Raw genomic sequence first — 18,327 nt, forward strand, 5'->3', positions numbered from 1 at the left:
ACTTGAAACATCCACTTACCCACGTCCGCAATCACTAGGCTGCCCATGCCTTCGCTCTATTTACTGTGGCTAATGACTGCCACCTAGTGGACGTCGCTTCTCAACCGCTCCACATTTACACAGGCCAACCTCCACTAAGAGCTTCTTTTACAGGAATCTTAAATGAAAACCCAGTTTCTGCATTGCTTTGTGTGTTTCTTTTCTACGTTACCAGTCAGGTATTGATCTTTTTAATTAGCACTGGGAAATTACATAATTATGTAACAATATAAAATTTAAATATTCTTCAAAATTATTCTTGTATTATTTCTTTAAATGCTAAGTTGAGAAACATTGTTTGAGAATAATGGCATGTAGACTATCTTCAACATACTTCAGGTACAAGCATGCAGGTGGACAACTACACACACATTTATTTAAAGAAAACCCAGACACATAAATAACCATGGTGCATAAATTAAGGAGTTTAGGAAATTTCCAAGTGCTTTCATGTTTTGTGACTATTCAAGTAATAAACTTTTAAAATCAAAGTTAAGATAAAAGAAGGAAAAACAAAATAAAAAAGAGTAAGTTCAGGGTCAGCAGGCGGGGTGAGCGCAGACATTCAGAACACGACTCTGTCTTCCTGCCTTCTTTCCCACCAGAGCGTGCTGTTTAAAGTCCCGCAGCTATTATCTTCCTCCTCCTGCTCCTTAGTAAGTTCTACAAAAACCTGCCAGAGGAAAAAGGGGAAGGAGACTGCTGTATCATTCAAGTGAATTTTAACTAAGTCAGAAATGATACAATGCCATACTAATATCTAACAAGTATCGAGAGGTTTGCTGATATTGATGCTATTCAAACGAAGCAAGTTCTGTCCAGTAGATACAAAGACAAACACATAGTTAGAGGGTTAATAAATTTTCTAATTAATATATCAAGTAGCAGTGTCATAAAATAGCTTTAAAATGTTTAAACAATTTAAAGTATTCTAATATGAAATAATGCCATGAGTCTTTTAAATATTTACTAAGATAAACAAAAAGATGTTCAAGCTTAACAAAATAAAATTTACTTGAGTTATTTAACAGTATACATATATATCAAACCATCACACTGTAGCCAATAAATATAAATTACATGATTTTTCAATTAAAGATTTAATTGAAAATGAAATTAAAATGAAATTGGACAAAAAACTAAGAGGAAGCTAAAGTTGTAATTACAATTAAACTATAATTTGGGGATGGTGAGATGGCTCGGCAGTACCTTTTGTCAAGCCCACACAAGACCTGAGTTGTCCTCCGGTCCTCACAAAAACGTGTGGCAACTGTACACCCACACATGAAAGAGGTGAGTAACTGTGTTTTAAGTACGTAGTTTTAAATGCCGATAGTATCAGTCTCTACATTGTAAACCTAAGCAATTGCTACTAGATACACTTAATGATACAGTAATCGTTTCTAATTTAACTTTACAATACCTGTTCCAGGGTTGCTTGAGAAAAGCTGTATTCTTCAATGGCAAAAGTGTGTTTTGCTATTAAAATGTAAAAATAGCATTTTACTTAGTGATACTTCTAAGGAGTGAAATGGCAATTAGTTCTAAAGAATCTACTCTGCTTTTTAAAACTCTGTCAACAACTTCTTGGAAACTGAAGCTGTCCAAGTTGTTATTCTCTCAGCCCTGCTTCTTGTCCCTTCCACGCCCACTGCTGGCCCTCTGTAGACAACTGCATCACCTGTGCTGTGGCCTGCTTCTTCTTCTGGGTCAGCGCCTCCTCCTCTCCAGTGTCCTGTTCTTCATCACTCCTCTGTTTCCTTGTGGTGTCAGAGCCCTAGTCCCCATTCTCCAAACACCACTAGAGCCTGGTTTGATTCTTAAATTCATTTCATATCATTGGTCATTATCAGCTTTGCTGTTTTCACTTCAAATCCTACCTTCTAATATCAAATTTCTAATACCAAATTCTTAGTATACTTATTCTTTTAATTATAAAGAAATTATCAGTAAGGTAAAAATTTCAGAACTAATAATTAGTCTACAGCTACAGAGATACATAAGATATAAGTAAATATTGTCCGATTCAGAATCCCCATTAGAAAATGATAAAAACTCTACATGTTTCAAATTCTTAAGTTTTTGTGACTTATATACATGAGAACTGAATTTGCATTATTCCCTTTGAAGTTCTCCCGTGTTTCCCACATCCCCTTTCAAAGACTTGACCTTTTCTCTTTTTAATTATTGTTAAATATATAGGATGAGTATATACATTTATATTTATTTAACTTAGAATAAAAGAACAAAAGATTACATTTTCTATAACTGCAAGTATAACCTGACTCCTAGTTCTAAATTTTCTGAATAAAACCCTTTCCTTACTTGAAAACCATTTTACAGTATTCTCAAATGCTACTTGCCTTCCTCCAACTTAGCAAAGGACTGTGAGAGAGACTGGACATCTTCTTTTGGAATTTTATAAGCCAGAATAGAAGAGAAGCTGAAAAAGAAAGATAAAATACTGGAAGATGGAAAATTTAACTGCTGTGTTTGCTTGAATGCTAAGCTTAAAACTTTTTAAGTTCAAATGTACATTTTAATAATCTGATAATTTCCCTAAAAGTGTGTGCAGAATGATCTGGACACTACCAGGTAATTATCCCCCTGTAGTAGTTACAAGCCTCTATTATGACAGCACAGCCCTGCGCTGCTGAGAACACAGCACATCAAAGTAAGACAGTCGAAGACACATGGAAAATACCTCAAAATGTCAACTTCCCTGATTTCTTGTTGATCACACTGTGACCCCGGATATTAAAGGCTGTCTCTAGTTTCAGCACGGCTCAGTCGTAGGACACACCTTTAATCTAAGAGTGTGCAGGGTATTTGATCACACTGTGAGACTGTGTACTGGAAAAGCCTGTTTCTAGCTGTTGTGTGGCTGAGCCCTGGCACACATCCTTAATCCGAGAGCTTTCTGTTTATTGTAAACAAGACTGAATAAAGCCAGCCAAAGGTCACAGGCAGAGCAAGCAACCAGTTGACAGAGAGTGAACAAAGGAAAAAACTAGAGATTGAGAGGAAATCAGGAGGACGGACAGAGAGACACACAGGAGGTAGAAAGGAGGGACATTCAGTTGGAAGGGTTTTCAAGACTGTGGAGAAGAAATGGGTTGTTTTTTTTTCCTTCTGGGACACTGGTTGAGGAGGAGGGTCAGCTGGGTGCTTTCTCTGCCTCTCTGAGCTAGCAGGCTTCCCCACAGCAACTAGGCCCTGAATTGTCATTTGGTAAAACTGAATGTTTAGGATTTTGTTTTAAAAACAACTGTATAAAAAGTATTAAATATATTTTAAAAGTTGTTACCTCTCTTGGCGGCTTGCATTTGGGAAAATATATTGAATTTCTCTTTGAAGGCGATCTATTTCCAGGTTTTCTATCCAGTCCTTTAGTTTAATTTCTAAAAAGTAGCCTTTGCCAAACTTGCTCTTTAGATGTTGTACTGTTCCAATGCATCTGAAATAATTTTTAAAAGAGTTAAAATGGCTTGACCGTTTTCAAAGAATGATTTCTCCCTTAAATCTCTGCTACATTTTTTTTTTTTTTATAAAATGACTCTGGCAATCCTTTACACGTATAGAAAAGTTGCAAACATCATGCAACATGTTCATACACTCTTTATCTAGTCTCATTTTACATAATATTTTCTTCTTCTATTCTTACAAGTTTGTCAAAATCAAGTGACCTCCATTACACAAGGCTGGCCAGGGTCAGACCTGGGTTGATTCTGCTCCTTTCTGTTAGTGTCTTTTGTTCCAGGAGACTATCCTAAGCTTCACCTAGTTTCTAGGGGTCTATCCCAAGCTACACCTAGTTTCTAGGGGTCTATCCCAAGCTTCACCTAGTTTCTAGGGGTCTATCCCAAGCTACACCTAGTTTCTAGGGGTCTATCCCAAGCTACACCTAGTTTCTAGGGGTCTATCCCAAGCTACACCTAGTTTCTAGGGGTCTATCCCAAGCTTCACCTAGTTTCTAGGGGTCTATCCCAAGCTACACCTAGTTTCTAGGGGTCTATCCCAAGCTACACCTAGTTTCTAGGGGTCTATTCCAAGCTACACCTAGTTTCTAGGGGTCTATCCCAAGCTACACCTAGTTTCTAGGGGTCTATCCCAAGCTACACCTAGTTTCTAGGGGTCTATTCCAAGCTACACCTAGTTTCTAGGGGTCTATTCCATGCTGCAATTAGTTGCTGTCTCTCTCGTTTCAAATGCTAAGGACATTTATTACTCAGTCCTCCTTTCTCCCGACTTGCACAGTTTTAAGGAATTCCGATCACATGTCTTGCTGGGATGCCCTTCGATCTGTGTTTACTTTCCTCCGTGTTAAAGCAGGCTTATGAGCTGTGCACAAAGAACCCCATCTGCGTGTGCACCTCACCACACTGTAGCACACTCAGGGATATGCAGTGTCTGCTCAGTTAGGGTGTCTGTAAGCTTTTCAGCCGTGAACACTACCTCTCACAGTTCTTACTCCTTTTCCTTACTCAGTGTTCTAGGAAAAACTGGTTATAACCAGCATTCACCTGAGATCAAGAACGGGTAAGCTTCCTTTGAGAGAACAATACAGACATAGATTACTTGAAACCATCGTGAAGGAAAATCTGCCTCTTTGCACACACTCAATTATTCAATCAACTATTTCTTTATGCAAATATAAGCTCAAATACTATTTTATATTTTGTGTTATAATTCAAAACAATGTCCATTATTTTAAAATAGTTTAATAGTTTTTAAATAACAAACACAAGACATAAAAACATATGAATGCAGGTAGTAGCTGGACATATTTTATAAAATATAGATATACATGTATTTCCAAAATGTTCTATACAAAACTGATTTTTAAAACTAAAAGTTTTGACATTTCAAATTAATGCATAGTTCTCTACATTTTTTAAAGATCACATTTAAAAATCTGCCCTCCCTCTCTTTGTCTGAAAGGTGAGCTGTTTAAATGTCTACCTTAGCTGCCCGGACACCATGATGGCCACCCTGTCACAGACAGCCTCCGCCTCTTCCATGTAATGCGTAGTGAGGAGGGCAGCCCGCTTCTTGTTTTTAAACGCAGTTCGAATGGCTCGCCTATAAACAGAATAAAAGTTAAGTGACACCTGTTTAATATGGGAAATACTTTCTCAAAACCCAACTACTTGACTAAAACTTACCCATTACCAAGTGTTGTAAACGACTGTATCCTGCCAAACTCCAGTTTCCGTCCTAACCTACCCTTCCTTGGTCCTGACTGACAAATGCACTGGGTCACAGGTACCCATGAGCTAAGGCCTAACAGCCAGGCTGGTGCAGCTCAGAGGTGCAGCACCGGCTTACAGTGCACAGTATCTTGGTCTCAGTCCCCAGCAATAACAACAAAAGTATAAAGAAAATACAAAAGCATGAAAGGAAGAAAGAAAGAATCAAGTATGACAAAATGTGATTTTGTTTTAAAAATGGACATACTCATAAAATTAATATAGATCTAACCCAAACCTTATACTTGAAAAACAAGGAAATTAAGAACTAAAAATTATTCAACCAACTAGTGCTTTAAATTTCAACAAATTACAACATAAATTCAAAACAATAATATGAAACACAGTTTACTGTTAAATGACTATGAGAAAAATCTTCCAAAATTAATTCAGAAAGTAGAATTATTTATTTCAGTAATCAGCTGTGTGTTGACTTCTGTTCTGCAGTATACAAAATATCATTAACATTTCAACAAAGATATGACAAAAGCTTTAAAAGTTTAATTGCTATTTTATACAATCAAGATGTACTCATCACTGACAGGAAGCTATTGGTCACAGTGACTCTACCCCATGATGCAACGCACCAAGCGGCAAATGTCCCAAGTGTCATACTCACCACATGTGCTGTTTGGCTCTGGGGTCCATACCTGTAGACGGCTCATCCAGCAGTGTCACCTGAGGATTCCCCAGCATACTGAGAGCAAAACACAGCTAGGAGGAAGAAAGAGGGAGGCTGGACTAAGGCTTCAGTCTGAGGACGTCTGCCCAGAGAGCAATGGACCCTCAACTAATGAAATACACGTATCTGTCCTCTGATGAAGAATACCTTTCGCTTGATCCCTGCAGGGAGTTTCTTTACAGTTTTCTGAAGATGTTCTTTCAAATCAAGGGCTTTTGTTATTCTGCAAAACGGACAACACAAAATTATGTACCTGGATCTGTATTAATACAAACATGTTACATATAATTATTTATACTGTTCTAAAAGTATCACTCAGGTAATGTTAATTAGGTAAGAAAAAAATCTCCAATTTATATCATTGTAAACAAATTAATTTTTAGAAATAATTCAATTAATTTGCATATTATGCATGGTACATTTTCCTATAATTAGAGATAGAAAAACTGAACCCTGCTGGCATGCTGACATATGTCTAATTCTAGCACTCAGGAGCAGATGCTTGCAGATCTGAGTTTCAAGACTGGCTGGGGCTGCCGACGAAAGAGTATCTCAAAAAAATAAAAAAGAATCAGAATGAACAGAAATAGAAGAGCTGATTTTTTTCCATATGTATCATAACTTGTAAGGGACAAATGAAAAGCAATGACCATTTTTCCATGGAAAACATGATCTACACAAAGATGCTTGTTTTAAAATGTAAAGAGGCTGCAGTGTGCGTCTCCGTCCCCAAGGGGTGAGGGTGACTTACCGACTGATTACTTCCTTCATGTCACCTGAACTCATCCCTTTCACAGCTCCATAAATTTCAAAATGTTCTTGCAGAGTAATATCTGGCCAGAGTGGGTTTGTCTGGGGGCAGTAACCCATACACTTGGTGGATTCATCATCTTCATTTGAATGTGAACCATAATCTCCTAGAAATATCTACGAAATGCAAACCATGTTTTATATCTTTGCTTTGTGTTGTGAAGGAGACAGTAAGTACATTGATCTGTTAAGCTCCTCCCCTAGGTCACGGTAGTACCTGGCCAGCATCCTAATGCTTTGTAATGGTGCAAGGTCATGAATAAGTAAGTCAGAATTTAAGAGTTCCATCCAGAGAAGGTGGTAATTTTATACTGGTGGATGGGAAATCAAGTATTATCATCACAGGGCTTCACTGAAACACTGTATGTAAACTAATGAGATAAGTAAAACAAGTCCTTTTTGTTTCTCATGTATAAGGTGTAATTGACATAAAAATTAATCTTAGGCAAAGTCCCAAGAAAGGAGTATTCCTGGTAATTCACAGTGAAGAGAGCAAAGGGGAGCCAGGAAGAAGAAGCACATGGGTGTGGGGTCCTAAGCACGCTGCAGACTCACTGACAGGGCCCAGACTAACCCGCCTATCTCCAGAAATTACTGTATCTGTCTTCATAAGTGGGTGGATAAATCTATCATGCGTGTAAAGACTCACTAAAAGCAGAACTATATATGTCTATTTGTGTGTGAAAATTTCACGTGTATTACTTTCAGATAACCAAAAGACCTTAATCTCATAAACCTATACTAAGAATACTAAAACACAATGTCTGGCCATCCAGTTCATAATTTGACATTAGTGAGCGTATCTTAAATTAAAATATCAGATTAGACATAACCCATGGTTGTCCACAGCGTACCTTGCCTGAAGTTGGTTCAACATCCCCAACAAGAATATTAATAATCGTGCTTTTGCCAGCACCATTTGGACCCAACAGTCCCAAGATCTCTCCTACAGGTATTGGGGAAAAAATTATATATTAAAGTCAAACTAAAATCGGAAATTACTCTTCTGGAAAACTTTCTTAAGAAAAATAAATACCAACCTTTTTTCACACAGAAAGAGACGTATTTTGTTGCTACTTTTGTTGTTTTCCTTGAGTGAAGGAAATCTTTCTTGTCATCATATTCTTTATGCAAATTGTATACCATAATGGCCGGTTTCTAATAAGCAAAAAAGTTTTAAACAGAGTCACAAATTAGATATCTATCATTTCATATCTCATATATGTATGCCAAGAACTGATTCACTTCTGAGAGGGCAGTCTAATATAAATTTTACATTCATAGGAAAAGTGTTTCTTCCTCATTCCAGTGCCTTGGTGATTTACCATTGAGGCTGAACATGACTTAGTAACAAGGGCAGGTTACCTCCTCACGACACTGAAATGACTTAGTAACAAGGGCAGGTTACCTCCTCACGACACTGAAATGACTTAGTAACAAGGGCAGGTTACCTCCTCACGACACTGAAATGACGTAGTAACAAGGGCAGGTTACCTCCTCACAACACTGAACATGACTTAGTAACAAGGGCAGGTTACCTCCTCACAACACTGGCAACCCATCAGCTCTTTAACCTTCAACCTTTCCGCTTTGACATCTTCATCTTCATCCTCATTGATGGGTGGTTCTGGAAACTTCTTATGTTTGGCTTTTTGTGAGAGGGCCCTAAGCACATACAAATAGTAGATGGTTACATAATTAAAATACTAAGAAATTTAGTAGATAGTTACATAATTAAAATACTAAAAAAATTGGGCACTAATAGATAAAATGGTTTTAAAAGAACATCAACATGAAACTTAATGTTACCTCTCAAAAGAATAATTACAAATGGTACTTCTCAATGAATGACTGTTAGTGGTTAAACGATACTATTCAAATCCAATCATTTACAACATTATATATATACATACATATGTATATATAAATTGGTATATATGGTATGTTTAAGGTGTTATTCCACAGGGAAAGGGGGAACTGGGGGCTAAAGAGATGTCTCTGTAGTTAAAAGCATGTATTGTTCTTCCAGAGGCCATGAATTTGGTTCCCAACACTCACATCAGGAGGCTCAAAACTCCCTATAACTCAAGCTTTAAAGGAGCCGATACCCTCTTTGGCCTTAGCTTTCACTCACACAAACATGCACACATACACATAAATTTTTAAAAAAACCATCTTTAACTTAATTTATGAATATTTCCCCCAAAGATATAGTAGTCTGAGTAAACATAGAATGGTCTAGGAAGAGTAGATAAGGCTGAAATCAAAACCCAAAGGAATCCTTGATTTAATGACAGACAGGGGAAGGAATCCTTGATTTAATGACAGACAGGGAAGAAGTGCTTGAAGAGAATCTTGAGTAGGAAGAGAGTAAAGAGGCGATGAACGTGACCTTATAAGAAACAAAAGGACCGGAGACAAGAAGTGGGGGAGGGATCAACCAAGGAACCAAGCCCCCTGAGCCCAGCAAAGACTGAAGATGCTGTAGGTGAAGGGCTGAGAGGAAAGCCAGATTATACAGTATGAAGGAGTGAATGGGACATAAACAACAAAAGACAGAGGGCATCTGACTAGAAAACAAACAAAGATATCACATAAAGAACCAGAAATGGATTTATACTTGAAAAAGACTTTTAGGTCCTTTCCTGTATTATGAAGGAAGGTGCTGGAGAAATGGCTTATTTGGTAAGGTGCCTGCTACCACAGAAGCATGAGGCCCTGACCTTGGATCCCTAGCATATATTTTAAAAACTGGGTGAGGCAGCACAATCCTGTAATCTCAGCGATGGGGAAGTGGAAACAAAAGGATCCCTGGGGTAGAGAGACTGAGGAAGACATCAACCATCAGGCCTACACACACACACACACACACACACACACACACACACAGCACACACACAGCACATACATACATACATACAGCACACACATGAATATATACATACAAACACCACAACATACAAACACACACACATGATTCAGTATGAAAGAGAAAAGAAAACTGTCAGAGCAACATCCTTAAGAGCATGGAATACAGGATCCATAACAGAGCCAGCGCTTCCCTGGGGCATGAAAAGGCAAAAGCACTGTCGGTGTAGATGAATCTGCAGACACTGGCACTTACGTTAAGGTCTGAGTCCTGTGCTCTCACAGAGGCACGAGGGGAAAGGGGTGCTGGGCACTCGGGTCGTCTATGTGAGGAGAGATGTGCACCTGTTCTCTACCCGAGAGGCTGAGAGTGGCTGCTAAGGGCCTGGTAATCTGTGCCATCTGCAGGACCAGGTCATACCAAAATCCACCCGCTTCTGCCCCAACCATCATGTATGTGTAAGCCAGAATCCTCCTCTCTAGACCTTTCTCTTGAACACTGTCTCTCAGTCAGTACAGTCCATTCTTAGGGGAGAAGTCACCATACTTTGAAGCTTTTTAAGACCACCTGTCTTAAACTATAGGAACCGTGCTTATGGAAGACATCACTGGTTGGTTGGAACCCCAGCTCATCCCCTGTACAAGCTAAGAAACCCTATTGGCTTTTCTCCCCTCAACCCCACCAGGAAGGAGAACACTCCAAGCTAACGTCATCTCTCCCATCTACCAGTGCCTACCCAGTGACTTAGTTTTTTTGTTTTGTTTTGTTTTGTTTTGTTTTGTTTTGTTTTACCTTATACGGGCATAATCCAAGCTCCTAGCTCACACATTATCACCCCGCACCTAAAAACCCATAAAACCACTGGCTTTAGCCCAGGCACATGATGTCCCTGACCTCTACCTATGGGATTGTGAACCCACCCAAGAGCCCCCTCTCAATAAACCTGCCCTTCTACTCTTGAACTGGCTTGAATCAATTCATTTAGCTAACTGAAAACCCTACTAATCACTAGTACTTTGCAGAAGAATTTCAATGTGGTCAATCCTTAAGCTTTATTACACACATAGAATTGATATAAAGGTTCCTAGAAAACTGTTTTCCAAAGTTGTACTTAAATATGTATAAAATAAACGGCCTGTTGTCAGACTGTACAAGTAAGAACCCACACCACCCAACTAGGTCACATTGAACTAAATGACGTTCTTGCCTCATGTAGATTGTTACTCTGCCAGCTGTCTCTCTCTCTCTCCCTCTCTCTCTGTCTGTCTCTCTCTGTCTGTCTCTCTCTCTCTCTCTCTTTCTCCCTCTCCCTCTCTGTCTCTGTCTCTCTCTCTCTCTGTCTCCCTCTCTGTCTCTCTCTCTCTCTCTCTCTCTCTCTCTCTCACACACACACACACATACACACACACACACACACACACACACACACACACACACACACACAATCAAGTACTGTATTTTCAGAGATAAATGGCAATATTTTACTAAGAAGTAGGATGCAAGGTGATCTGGGAAATTTGAAAAATTCGGAGAAAGGCTCAAGTAACAAGTAAGGTTAAGTAGGAAAATGTTATGGCTACCAAGTAGGATCAAACAGCTTCTTTTTTACAGAAAACATACACTATTACCAAGTTATTTTATGTTATTTTCATTTAGAAGAAATGTATTTTTAGCGATAGTGCAAAGAGATATGAAGCTGAGAATAATGAAAGAGGCAAACTGAACAGAGTAAGGGGTGTCAGGGAGGACAAACTAAAACAGGAACTCCCTGATACACAGTTACAAGGGGAAAAGCTGCAGGAGTTGAAGCACATGAAGAAAAGTCCAACAGGACTAAGAAATGAGAAGTAGGAATTGAGAAATTACTGATGAAATCTGACACTGAGGTTTATGACGCTATGGTATAGGTAAGAATTCTATCTCCCGGGGCTGGGGATTTAGCTCAGTGGTAGAGCGCTTACCTAGGAAGCGCAAGGCCCTGGGTTCGGTCCCCAGCTCCGAAAAAAAAGAACCAAAAAAAAAAAAAAAAAAAGAATTCTATCTCCCTGCACAAAATTACGCTCCACTCGAATCAAAGGCCGCAGTGGGTGAGTGGAAAGACTGCTCTGTGGATCTAGGACCCCTCCCCATGACGTCAGCAGGAATAGGGAGAGGCAGAGTCAGAAGACATTAAAATAAAAACAACCTATGAAAAGGTGATCAGAGTGTTATTTGTCAAAATGAAATGTTAAAAAGGTAAAGGAGCATCACTATGGGATGGATAACGAACCGCCCAGACCCTGCCAACATAGGACTACATGAGCTGCATAAGAATTGGCGCTTCAGATCCTGTTGAGCCAGTGAGATGGCAGCAGGAGGTGTCCACTGCCAAACCTCATGTCCTAAAGTCAATCCCTGGGGCTCCCAAGGCAGAAGGAGCTTCTGCGCTGTCCTCTGAATGGACCATATGCACCCAGGAGTGCAGACTTCCTGAGACCGCAGACAGACTGCCACCTCTGCATACCTCTGCCCACATTCCCGATCCAAGGGGAAACTGCACAGTGACTCTGGACACAGGGATATAGGAACAGTCAGCCGCTGGTTCCTGTGGTTCTGGTCTGCGCCCAGGACTGAACTGAACCGGCCAAACAGTTCCCTGCACCCAAATCTCATGGGGGAGAGAGCTGGACCCTCAGAAGTGTGGATACTCCTGAGAAGTCAGAGGAGAATACTCTCTGCCCACAGTCCAGACCCAAGAGGGAATCACATAGTGCCAACTGTGCCCACTGGGTGCAAGGACCTAGGAGCAATCAGGGGCTGGACCCTTTGATTCCTGACCACGCCTAGAGCTGGAAGACAGTCTCCAGGAGTGCTGAGACACCTGAAATCAGAGCACCTGTTCTCAGAAAAGGCTGAAAGAAAACAGGAAAACAGTTCTACAGGAGTGCTGACACAGAGGCCTACAGCAGGGTCAAGTCACTCCCAGAAACAGCAAGACAAGCAAACACCAGAGACAACCCAGTGACTAGAGGCAAGCACAGGAAGCTAAGCAACAGAAACCGAGAGTACTTGACATCATCAGAGCCCAGTTCTTCCACCAAAGAAAATACTGGATATCTAAACACACTGCAAAAGCAAGACTTAGATTTAAAATCGCACTTTTTAATAATGATGGAGGACTTTAAGAAAGACATAGAGAACTCCCTTAAAGTAATGCAGGAAAACACAAGTAAACAAGTAGAAGCCCTTAGAGAAGAAATATAAAAATCCCTGAAAGAATTACAGGAAAACACAACCAAACAGGTGAAGGAATTGAAAATGGAAATAGAAACAATAAAGAAAGCACAAAGGACCACTGAACTGAGAACAGGACCCCGTTGAAGGAATCAGAGAAAGGACTGGAAGAGCTTGAAGAGGCTCGAGACCCCATATGAACAACAATGCCAACCAACCAGAGCTTCCAGGGACTAAGCCACAACCTAAAGACTATACATGGACTGAGCCTGGACTCTGACCTCATAGGTAGCAATGAATAGCCTAGTAAGATCACCAGTGGAAGGGGAAGCCCTTGGTCCTGCCAAGACTGAACCCCCAGTGAATGTGATTTTGGGGGGAAGACGGTAATGGGGGGAGGATGGGGAGTGGAACACCCGTATAGAAGGGGAGGGGGACGTTGGCCCGGAAACCGGGAAAGGGAATAACAATTGAAATGTAAATAAGAAATACCCAAGTTAATAAAGATGGAGGAAAAAAATTTAAAAAATAAATTAAAAAAGAAAGAAAGAAAGAAAGCACAAAGGGAGACAACCCTGGATATAGAAAACCTAAGGAAGAGACAAGGAGCCATAGATACAAGCATCACCAACAAAAGACAAGAGATAGAAGAGAGAATCTCAGGGGCAGAAGATACCATAGAAAACATCAACACAACTGTCAAAGATAATGTAAAACGCAAAAAGCTCCTAGCCCAAAACATGCAGGAAATCCAGGACTCAATGAGAAGATCAAACCTAAGGATAATAGGTATAGAAGAGAGTAAGACCCCCAACTCAAAAGATCAGTAAATATCTTCAACAAAATCATAGAAGAAAACTTCCCTAACCAAAAGAAAGAGATGCCCATAAACATACAAGAAGCCTACAGAACTCCAAATAGATTGGACCAGAAGAGAAACTCCTCCTGTCACATAATAGTCAAAACACCAATGCACAAAACAAAGAAAGAATATTAAAAGCAGTAAGGGAAAAAGGTCAAGTGACATATGAAGGCAGACCTATAAGAATTACACCAGACTTTTCACCAGAGACTATGAAAGCCAGAAGATCCTAGACAGATGTCATACAGACCCTAAGAGAACACAAATGCCAGCCCAAGTTACTATATCCAGCAAAACTCTAAATCAACATAGATGGAAAAAACAAGATATTCCATGACAAAACAAAATTTACACAATATCTTTCTACAAATCCAGCCCTACAAAGGATAATAGATAGATAACTGGAACACAAGGAGAGAAACTACACTGTACAGAAAGCAAGAATAGAACTTACTTGCAATGAAACCAAAAGAGAGACAAACATAATTACACCTCTAAAAACGAAAATAATAGGAAACAACAATCACTATTCCTTAATATCTCTCAACATCAACGGACTCGATTACCCAATAAAAAGACATAGGCTAACCGACTGCATACGTAAAGAGGACCCAGCATTTTGCTGCATGCAGGAAACACACCTCAGAGACAAAGACAGACACTACCTCAGAGTAAAAGGCTGGAAAACAACTTTCCAAGCAAACGGCCCAAAGAAACAAGCTGGAGTTGACATTCTAATATCAAATAAAGTAGACTTTCAACCAAAAGTCATTAAAAAAGATAAGGAAGGACACTTCATATTCATCAAAGAAAAAAATCCACCAAAATGAATTCTCAATACAAAATATCTATGCTCCAAATGCAAGGGCACCTACATTCATAAAAGAAACGTTACTAAATCTCAAAGTACACATTGCACCTTACACGATAATAGTAGGAGATTTCAACACCCCACTCTCATCAGTGGACAGATAATGGAAACAGAAATTAAACAGAGACATAGAGAAACTAACAGAAGTTATGAACCAAATGGATTTAACAGATATTTATAGAACATTCCATCCTAAATCAAAAGGATATACCTTCTTCTCAGCACCTCATAGAACCTTCTCCAAAATGGACCATATAATCGGTCACAAAACAGGCCTCAACAGATACAGGAAGATAGAAATAATCCCATGCAGCCTTAGACCAAGGACTAAGACTGGTCTTCAGTAACAACAGTAATAACAGAAAGCCCACATATACATGGAAGTTGGACAACGCTCTACTCAATGACAACTTGGTCAAGGAAGAAATAAAGAAATTAAAGACTTCTTAGACTTTAATGAAAATGAAGATACAACATTTCCCAAACTTATGGGACACAATGAAAATGGTGCTAAGAGGAAAACTCATAGCGCTGAGTGCCTGCAGAAAGAAACAGGAAAGAGCATATGTCAGCAGCTTGACAGCTCACCTACAATCTCTACAACAAAAAGAAATAAATAAACCCAAGAGGAGTAGAAGGCAGGAAATAATCAAACTCAGAGCTGAAATCAACCAAGTACAAACGAAAAGGACTATACAAAGAATCAACAAAACCAGGAGCTGGTTCTTTGAGAAAATCAACAAGATAGATAAACCCTTAGCCAGACTAACCAGAGATCACAGAGAGTGTATCCAAATTAACAAAATCAGGAATGAAAGGGGAGACATAACAACAGAAAAAGAAATTAAAAAATCATCAGATCCTACTACAAAAGTCTGTATTCAACAAAACTGGAAAATCTGGAGGAAATGGACAATTTCTAGACAGATACCAGGTACCAAAGTTAAATCAGGAACAAATAAACCATCTAAACAACCCCATAACTCCTAAAGAAATAGAAGCAGTTATTAAAAGCCTCCCAACTAAAAAGAGCCCAGGTCCAGATGGGTTCAATACAGAATTCTATCAAACCATCATAGAAGACCTCATACCAATACTGTCCAAACTATTCCACAAAATTGAAAAAGACAGAGCACTACCAAATTCCTTCTATGAAGCCACAATTACTCTTATACCTAAGCCACACAAAGATCCAACAAAGAAAGAGAACTTCAGACCAATTTCCCTTATGAATATCGACACAAAAATACTCAATAAAATTCTTGCAAACCGAATCCTAGAACGCATCCACCATGATCAAGTAGGCTTCATCCCAGGCATGCAGGGATGGTTTAATATACGGAAAACCATCAACGTGATCCATTATATAAACAAACTGAAAGATAAAAACCACATGATCATTTCATTAGATGCTGAGAAAGCATTTGACAAAATTCAACACCCTTCATGATAAAAGTCCTGAAAGAATAGGAATTCAAGGCCCATACCTAAACACAGTAAAAGCCATGTACAGCAAACCAGTAGCTAACATTAAACTAAATGGAGAGAAACTTGAAGCAATCCCACTAAAATCAGGGACTAAACAAGGCTGCCCACTCTCTCCACACTTATTCAATATAGTACTCGAAGTCCTAGCCAGAGCAATCAGACAGCGAAAGGAGGTCAAAGGAGTACAAATTGGAAGGGAAGAAATCAAAATATCACTATTTGCAGATGATGTGATAGTGTACTTAAGTGATCCCAAAAGTTCCACCAGAGAACTACTAAAGCTGATAAACAACTTCAGCAAAGTGGCTGGGTATAAAATTAGCTCAAATAAATCAGTAGCCTTCCTCTACTCAAAGGATAAGCAGGCTGGGAAAGAAATTAGGGAAATGACACCCTTCACAATAGTCCCAAATATTATAAAATATCTTGGTGTGACTTTAACCAAGCAAGTGAAAGATCTGTATGACAAGAACTTCAAGTCTCTGAAGAAAGACTTGGGGAGGGGGAGAGGAGGAGATAGGGACTTATGGACAGGAAACTGGGAAGGGGAATAACATTTGAAATATAAGTAAAGAAATATATCTAACAAAAAATTTTTGAAAAGTACATATAGATACAAAATAAATATTAATGTAATAAAAAGTGAATAAGTCACATCCTCACAATCTGACTTCTTTAAACATTAATGTGCCCAATACAGGAAAAAGCAGGTGACTATTCAACTTAAGTTCACTTAAAGTTCCTAATAGAACCACGGTCTTTAGTTTCAAATATATGTCTTCTTTCCTAAACCAATGTTTTCATGTATTATATAACTACTCAGAACGAACATGCAAGTAACATGTGAAGGACACTGCACATTAATGTTTAGTTTACAGAAAAAGAAAGATATTATAGTACGCATAAGAATGAAGTAAAAAAAGACTACGTTATATATATACATATATATATGTATATATATGAAACCCCAGTTTCATATATATATATAATGTCATATATATATAATGTTCAGAACAGGCAAACTTCATGAATATAGATTAGGGGTAGCACAGGGCTTAAAGGCACGGAAAGTCTGTGGGAAAGTTACTGCTAATAGATGGATACTGTTACTTTAAAGTGCTGGACACATTTAAAATTATATTGATATTTAAAATGATAATGTGTAATTCTGTAACTAACCTGAAAAGCGGATCCTTTCTTATTGATCTGCCTCCATGTTTTTTCTCATAGTGTTGTAAGAGGAAAATCCACAGTACACACTGCAGGTAGGGCTAGGGAAAGAGTAGGAACAGCTCATTACTAAATCATCTTTTCTTCCCACAGAACCAGGACTACATAACTCAAGTTCTTTACCATGACCAGGGGAAAATCCAACTGCTTTACGTTTGTGATAATAAAGACATTTAAAAGTACTGTGTCTTGTTTAGTTTCTTGGTACTTGAGGTTGAATTCAGGGCTTCAGGTACACAGAGCTTTTATTATTCCACCAACTACAACCCCAGCCGTATACTTTAACACTAACAAAGTAACGTTATTTTCCATAAATCAATTCTTCCCATATTCTCCGCCCCTATAAATTCATTTACTGTCAGTTTTACAAATATAATCAAGATAAAAACTTAGCTGGGAATCTGTCACTGGCTTTAACCTCAACACCAAAGAATTCAGGCAGAAGGATCATAAGACCGAGGCCAGCCTGAGCTCTCAAGACCCTGTCTCACAAACAATAAAAGGCTAAGCTCTTCCTTGGAGGAAGCCAGTTTTATTAAAACAGAATTAGTAGCATGGTAGTGGAGATAGTTGGAAAATAAAGGTATTACTACAAAAATGCAGATTCACTAGCATAACACACTTAACTTATGGGCTTGTGCCATACCTAACAGGATAATCACAACACTGACAACCAAGCCATTCTTTTTTTTTTTTTTTTTGAGTGAGTGAGTGAACGAGTGATAATTCTATTTCAATTACAAATATTTTTTAAAAAATTATTGAATCATTTACATAAAATATACTAAAATGTATAAATATATGGTAACAGATGTGATAAATAGCTTCTAATATTTGGAAAGCACCAAAATATTTCAAGGGCATATAAAATTAGTAGGTATATGTGTAAGTTAGTGTTCAAAATTATTTATTTTTTTAAATTTTTTTGGTTCTTTTTTTTTTTTTTTTTCGGAGCTGGGGACCAAACCCAGGGCCTTGCGCTTCCTAGGTAAGCGCTCTACCACTGAGCTAAAT

At 38.7% G+C, this 18,327-nt stretch overlaps 1 protein-coding gene across 1 annotated transcript in view; it reads right to left on the bottom strand.

Moving 5' to 3' along the window:
- Window positions 1-398: 398 nt before the first annotated feature.
- Abca5 (ATP binding cassette subfamily A member 5) overlaps window positions 399-18,327 on the bottom strand; it is a 69,024-nt gene continuing 51,095 nt past the window's right edge. Inside the window, exons 28-39 of the mRNA NM_173307.1 lie at window positions 17,263-17,354; window positions 8,319-8,445; window positions 7,821-7,938; window positions 7,635-7,726; window positions 6,722-6,897; window positions 6,118-6,193; window positions 5,908-6,002; window positions 5,002-5,121; window positions 3,347-3,496; window positions 2,403-2,482; window positions 1,463-1,518; window positions 399-712 (exon numbers count right to left, since the gene is read on the bottom strand). Of these exons, the coding sequence (NP_775429.1) occupies window positions 605-712; window positions 1,463-1,518; window positions 2,403-2,482; window positions 3,347-3,496; window positions 5,002-5,121; window positions 5,908-6,002; window positions 6,118-6,193; window positions 6,722-6,897; window positions 7,635-7,726; window positions 7,821-7,938; window positions 8,319-8,445; window positions 17,263-17,354 (1,290 nt within the window). The 3' untranslated portion in view covers window positions 399-604. The remainder of the gene's footprint in view (window positions 713-1,462; window positions 1,519-2,402; window positions 2,483-3,346; window positions 3,497-5,001; window positions 5,122-5,907; window positions 6,003-6,117; window positions 6,194-6,721; window positions 6,898-7,634; window positions 7,727-7,820; window positions 7,939-8,318; window positions 8,446-17,262; window positions 17,355-18,327) is intronic.

The sequence above is a fragment of the Rattus norvegicus genome, chromosome 10 (genome assembly GCF_036323735.1).
Source record: "Rattus norvegicus strain BN/NHsdMcwi chromosome 10, GRCr8, whole genome shotgun sequence".
In the NCBI taxonomy this organism is placed as follows: Eukaryota; Metazoa; Chordata; class Mammalia; order Rodentia; family Muridae; genus Rattus; species Rattus norvegicus.